The sequence below is a fragment of the Trachypithecus francoisi genome, unplaced genomic scaffold (genome assembly GCF_009764315.1).
Source record: "Trachypithecus francoisi isolate TF-2019V2 unplaced genomic scaffold, Tfra_2.0 Lachesis_group1, whole genome shotgun sequence".
Taxonomy (NCBI): Eukaryota; Metazoa; Chordata; class Mammalia; order Primates; family Cercopithecidae; genus Trachypithecus; species Trachypithecus francoisi.
In genome coordinates, this window is record NW_022681454.1 from 110,535,647 (window position 1) to 110,542,488 (window position 6,842).

The 6,842-nt window shown below is 36.8% G+C and overlaps 1 protein-coding gene across 1 annotated transcript; it reads right to left on the reverse strand.

The window, feature by feature from the left end:
• Positions 1 to 5,641: 5,641 nt before the first annotated feature.
• On the reverse strand, positions 5,642 to 6,264 carry LOC117085815 (60S ribosomal protein L11-like). Its single transcript, XM_033215098.1, has one exon. It carries the CDS (start codon positions 6,231 to 6,233, stop codon positions 5,730 to 5,732), a length of 504 nt encoding a protein of 167 aa, XP_033070989.1. The 5' UTR covers positions 6,234 to 6,264; the 3' UTR covers positions 5,642 to 5,729.
• Between the last annotated feature and the right edge of the window lie 578 nt (positions 6,265 to 6,842).

Below are 6,842 nucleotides of genomic sequence, written 5' to 3' on the forward strand. Positions count from 1 at the left end.
TAGTACTAATCAAGAAGGAATGCCCTAGCCTTTTCTATTTAACAAATCTTTTATTTTTAATGAAGCAGATTAAAAGTTGATTAAGTTATCTAAAGTACACTTACTTTGAATTCCTTACTTAATGTGGGTTCCATGGGCAGACTTCACTGTTTTTAGAAAATGTTTTCCTCCTGGTCCACTATTACTAACCCTCCAAAGTATTCTTCAAAAAGGACCACAAGTATCATCTTGTTTACAGCTTGAATAGAATGACCTAAGTTAGCCAGCATAAATCTAAGAACTATTACTCAGAAAAACTTATTTAGTTATAAAATTAGTCTACAGCAGTAGTTTTCATGGAATCTTTGGAGCCCTGTTTATTTAAGAGATCTCATCTCAACAGAAACAGAAGGGACTTGTTTTGAAAACCAATGTTCTAGACTAGAGAATCCATTTTTTTCTTTCCCCAATCACTTTATATACAAATTGATAACTAGGGTTGTTAAAGACTTTGCATACATATTGAAAACTAGATACAATGAAGGCAAAGAATTACTATATATATTCCTAAATCTCTAAATTATGTTTGAGATAACCCTAGATATAATTTGATAATTAGGTTAAAAAATGATTCTTTCTGCCCATTATTCTCCATATTAACCAACCCTATCATTGTTTAATTTGAACTTTGCCTACAAGTCAACATCTAAATCTTTAGTTTCATTTGTGTAGCTACTCTGCCTTCCACTCTCACAGTTAATGCAATACCAGGTATATGAAAGAGAAGTTATTGTGAGCCTGTTCCTTAGACTCTCCTCAGTGCTAAGAGAAGCATACACATCTTACGTATAAGCAGTCTAAAAATAAGATTTCTTGGCAAAACCTCCATGCTTCCTGCTGCTTTTCACTGCACAGATCATTCCCTGGCATAACAATCCCTTCATTTCAGCTGTACTGCTCATAATATTTTTGTTCTCCAAAATTATAGCTCTTTTGTTACAGGTTGATGAAGCTTAGTGGATGGAAATGCTATGCATTTATACTAAATAAACACATCCTTCTTAGCTTTTCTCCATAGACATGTCTTTGACCACACACTGCATCATTCATTCCTCCATTCATAAAACATCTAGTGAATATGGAATGTTTGAAGTTCTGTGGTTCTGTGTAAAGATTATAAAGACAAAAAGAGAAAAAAGAAAAAATCTTCCCTGTGAAAAGCCTGAATGAAAAATGGTATGGGAACCATAATTACAAAAAAGGGATGAGCACTTCAAACATGTATGGGGTTCTGAAATTGAAAAAGTGATGTAATTCTAGTGCAGATTAGGAGCCAGAAAAAGGCTAGGTCCTCACTAAATATTAGTTGAATGAATAAATAGATCATGATACTATTCTTGAATCCTAGCCAATGTATAAGACATTAAGTAGAAAAAAATAAGGTTTTTATTTTGCAGTAAATGAGACAAAAGCATTTATTTGTTGGCAATATGGCATATACAAAGAATATCCAAGAAAATGATTTGAAAACCCTTGAATGAACAAAATGATTCTAAAAATGGATCAGGTATATGAAGGATACAAAAAATCAAGAGTTTTTCAATGTAATAATTACTACTTAGTGGATGTACTGAAAGAAAATTATTTTATTTCGAATAGCAACAAAATATTATCAAGGAAAAATCCTAAGAAGAAATACCATGATTCACATTAATTACAGAACTTTACAAAAAAAGAGAGAAAACTCATGTGTAGAGACAAAATATTCCTCATGAGAGTATTTTAAATATCTCAGTTCTTTCCAAATTAATTTATACACTCATTATAATTCTAAGTGGAAAGAATGTAGGATCATTTTAGGACTGTGAAATAAAGGTTTGACTATTTATCTGGAATGATTAAAAATTTAAAAGAGCTAAATGCCTTTTTTTTTTGAGAAAAAATAAGCAGGAAACTTGTCTATTAAGAAAATAGGCCAAATAGATTTAAAAATATATTATAAAACTAGAAATACATCATTTGTTGTTATAAGAATTGATAAACTAATCAAACAATAGTGTATATGTTGTGTATATATGTTTATGTAATATGATATTCATTAAAATTTATTTATACATATAGAGGTAGATGGATGGATTCTTCAACAAATGACATTGAGAAATGGCCTTTTTCTTCACAGTGGGAACAGGAGTTGTCACCTTAAACCTCATTATATCATGTACCAATAGCAAGCAGTAGTGAATCAAAAAGTTAAATATAAAAAAAATCTAAAATATACTAGGAGAAATTTTAAATATTAGCAGAATAGGTGTGTATCATCTAAGAATATACACTATGTAAGAAAATACAAATGAAATACAAAATTTAAAACTTTCTGTATGGGAAAAACCTCCAAAAGGCGAATGAGAAACTAGGAAAATGTAATAAACTATACACAAGAAATTAATATGCTTACCATATAAAGACTTTCAAAGAACAATGAAAAAATGTTTTAGCTCCCAACAGAAAAACTGTAGACAATGCATACAATAAAAAAAAAATGACCACAAAATATTGTGTAAACCTCAAACTCACTAATCATAGAAAAGCAATTAAAAGGCCGGGTACAGTGGCCCATGCCTGTGATCCCAGCACTTTGGGAGCTCGAGGTGGGCAGATCACCTGAGGTCAGAAGTTTGAGACCAGCCTGGCCAACACGGTGAAACTTCATCTCTACTAAAAATACAAAAATTAGCCCAGCACGGTGGTGTGTGCCTGTGTGTGTGTGCAGCTACTCGGGAGGTTGAGGCAGGAAAATAACTTGAACTTGAGAGGCAGATGTTGCAGTGAGCTGACATCATGCCACTGAACTCCAGCCTGGGCAGCAGAATTAGACTTTGCCTAAAAAAAAAAAAAAAAAAGAAAAGCAAGTAAAAATAAGTTGTAATAAATGCCAAAAACACAGAAATCCTCAATGTTGCTGAAGATATGATTAGACAGACTGTTTTATATAATGCTGGCCAAAGTCTAATAGAAATATTATTTCTTAGAAAACAGATTTTTATACATTTATCTTTGCATGATTTAATGAGAAAATTATAAACAACCTAAATATCCAGTTATAAGGGAATGTGTGTATCACTTTTGTTACATCTATAAAAGGTACCACCAGTAAATATTTAGCTTTCAGAGAAGAGCATTTATTATTTTTTAATAATACAGAAGTAACATTATAATTATAAAAAATCAGAGATAATGGAAAACATAACAAAAAATTACCTATAGTTCATCCACACAAATGTTTTCTATCTTTAAAGTTAATATTAAACTATATAGTAAGTTAAAATTAAGTAAACACTATCATATATATGTGTGAGTATCATATATATTTGTGTTACAAAAAAAAAAGAATGGAAATTCCTCAAAAAAAAAGGTATTTGAATTAAGGCAGATACTGTTGTGAGCATTCTTTGATTTACTGAAACTTTTTCTGAACAGCAATTGGAATAGAGTATGTATGTGTGGTGGATTATTTGCAAAGATGGCCATCAGTGAGTCCTTCCATCCTTGTATAAGTATGCCCCTCCTTCTAAGAAGAGGTAAAGTCTGTTTTCCTCTGCCTTTGAATCTGGGCTGTAATATGGTTTGGCTTTGTGTCCCCACCCAAATCTCATCTTCAGTTGTGGTCCCTACGTGTCAAGGGAGAGACCCTTGGGTGGTGATTGGATCATGGAGGCGATTTCCTCCATGCTGTCCTCATGACAGTGAGTGAGTTCTCATGAGATCTGATGGTTTTATAAGGGATTCTTCTCCCTTTGCTCTTCCACTCTTCTCTCTCTGATGCCATGTGAAGAAGGTCCCTTTGCCTTCTGCCATAATTGTAAGTTTCCTGAGGCCCCCCAGATATGTGAAACTGTGAGTCAATTGAAACTCGGATATTTATTTATAGCATTGTGAAAACAGACTAATATAGGCTGTTTGTGTTTTGACTAGTGGACTGTGTTGAAGTGATATTGGTTGACGCCTGGACCTAGATCTTAAGAGACTTTGCAACTTCTGTTTGTCACTCTCTTAGAAGCCACCCATCGTGTAAAGAATTCCAGCTACTGGCTAGAAAAAAATCCATGGGGACAGAGACAAAAATCTTGGAGGAAGAAAAATAGTTAAAAAAAAATCATAAAGAGAGGTCCAGCCAACTCCCAGTCACTCTAGCCATCCCAGTTGAATGCCAGATTTATAGATGAAGCCATCATAGATCCTCTGGCCTTTCCTAGTGAAATGTATGCAAATGGAAGAATTGTCTGCTATTTTCTTGTTTTATAAAGATATTGATGATGAAATAAAACTAAATTCTGCCAAGATAGGTGTCAAGAGGCTTATTCTGAGCCAGTATAAGTGACCATGGTCTGGGGTTATACAACCTCAAGAGGTCCTGGGAAAGTGTATCTGAGGTGGTCAGGTTATAGTTTGGGTTTGTATGTGGAAGATTCTGCAGGGTGAGGTGGGACATCTCAGTGTGGAGCTGGGGGTTGTGTAGTGGGGAACTTGTAAGTCATAGGTGGGTTTTAGGGATTCTTTAGTTGACAATTAATTGAGAGAGTTAAACTATTGTCCAAAGACTTGGATTCAGTAGAAAGGAATGCTTGAGTTAAGGTTTTTGCTATGTAGATAAAGCTCTCAGGTAGCAGCCCTGGGTGAGAATAGATGGTAAATATCTCTTTTCAAGCCTTAAAGGTGTAAGACTCACAGTTAATCTCTCCTAGATCCAGGAAAGGCCTAGAAAGGATAGATCTGCTGCATTAATGGGGATTCTGTACAGGTGCAAATTTCTCCCACAAAATATGACTTTGCAGGGCCATTTCAACTTATTGGCCCTGTGGTAGCTATTTCTAAATACATCAAATAAAAGTATTTTGGGGTGAAATATTTTGATTTTCTTCAGGATTTGCTATCTATCATGTGATGCTACACCAGAGTCAGGTTGGAAAGTAAGCCACATTATACTTGGTTAATAAACATTTAATGAGATTTTATGGTTTGTAGGGCAATACTTTCCAGGCCCCTTAGATGGGAATTTTGGCAAGAGAAGAAAAGGTCAGATTTTAGTCCTCACCATTAAGTATGGTGGTGTGTTGTTATACAATAGGAGGTAACTGAAATGTTGTATGAACCAGATTTGGCTAATGAGGAGAGGAGCTTCTGAGGCACAGAGCTGATGGGCATGTACTTTTGTTTTCTTTTTGCTCTTCTATTTCTCTCCTTCCTGAAACAGGATTGTTGCAAATACAGCAGCCATCTTATGACCTTAAAATGAAAAGCACAAGGATGAAGACCTATATGTTAAGGATAGCAGAGAAGAGAGAGAGAGAGAGAGCCAGAGCCACTGCTAGTGACATCCCTGAACTACTATGCTTTCCTCACTTCTCTCTATCCCTAGAATTCCTGTAGTTGAATAAGCACTTAAATGTTTACATGTTAATTTTTTCTATTAGGGTTGCTGTTCCTTGCCCTTGAATGTAATTTAAATGGACTCAGCAGATTCTAAAATTTTCATTCGAATTTTAAGACTTTACAAAATTTATGATATAAATTATATATAGCAGATTCAGGTTTCAAATTTAATGGTACTGAGGAAAGAGAGAGACCCTCTCATATTGTTTTATATTGTTTTGTACTCAGTACCTTTTTTTTGTTTTCACTGAAAACTTTTTATTGGTCTTTTGGATAGAAACAGGAATTTATTTGGCAGGAAGGATGATCCCATCATACTTCTACTGGAACCAGCGCATGGCCTCCTCTTTGCTGATTCTGTGTTTGGCCCCAATGCAGCCTGTCCTGCGCTTCTTGTCTGCGATGCTGAAACCTGGCCTACCCAGCACCACATAGAAGTCCAGGCCGTAGATACCAATGCTTGGGTCATACTTGATGCCCAGAATGATGTGTTCCTGGATCCCAAAACCAAAGTTTCCAGTATCTGAGAAGTTGTTTTTTCTTAACGCATACTCCCGCACCTTTAGACCCTTCTCCAAGATTTCTTCTGCCTTGGCCCCTCGAACTGTGCAGTGGACAGCAATCTTTTCATTTCTCCGGATGCCAAAGGATCTGACAGTGTACCTAGCTTTGGAAAACACAGGGGTCTGCCTTGTGAGCTGCTCCAAAACCTTGGCTGCTCCAGTCAGTCTGTCTCTACTCTCCCCAACACAGATGTTGAGATAGAGCTTGCGGATGCGAAGTTCCCGCATGGGGTTCTCCTTTTCACCTTGATCCTGCGCCATGATGGAGTGCAGCCTCAGTACCTATTTTAAGAAAAATCAATGAAGTAAAACCAAAAACAGGCAGCCTGGCGCCAGGCCCGGAATCAGGCCTGGGTCTGCCTGGCCTAAACCTAGTAGTTAAAAATCAACTCATGACTTAGAAACCAATGTTTCTGACATTGTATAGAACATTGTGAAACTCCCTACCCTCTTCTGTTTCACTCTGACCACCGATATATGCAGCCCTTGTCACATACCTGCTGCTTGCTCAAATCAAACACGACCCTTTCATGTGAAATCTTTACTGTTGTGAGCCCTTAGAAAGGACATAAACTGTGCACTCAGGCAGCTTGGATTTTAAGGCAGTAGCTTGCCGATGGTCCCAGCTGAATAAAAGCCCTTCCTTCTACAACTCAGTGTCTGAGAGGTTTTGTCTGCAGCTTGTCCTGCTGCATTTCTTGGTTCCCTGACCGAGATGCAAGAACTAAGGGATGGCTGAGGCAGCCCCTTAGGCGGCTTAGGCTTGCCCTGTGGAGCATCCCTGTGGGGGGACTCTGACCAGCCTGAGTGACGCGATCCAAAGAGCGCTCCTGGGTAGGCAGTTGTCCCGGTGGAACGCCTCACCAGAGC

Bases quoted from the DNA above. Each gene is read 5' to 3' on its own strand.
- LOC117085815 (XM_033215098.1), bottom strand. From the start codon at position 6,233: ATGGCGCAGGATCAAGGTGAAAAGGAGAACCCCATGCGGGAACTTCGC.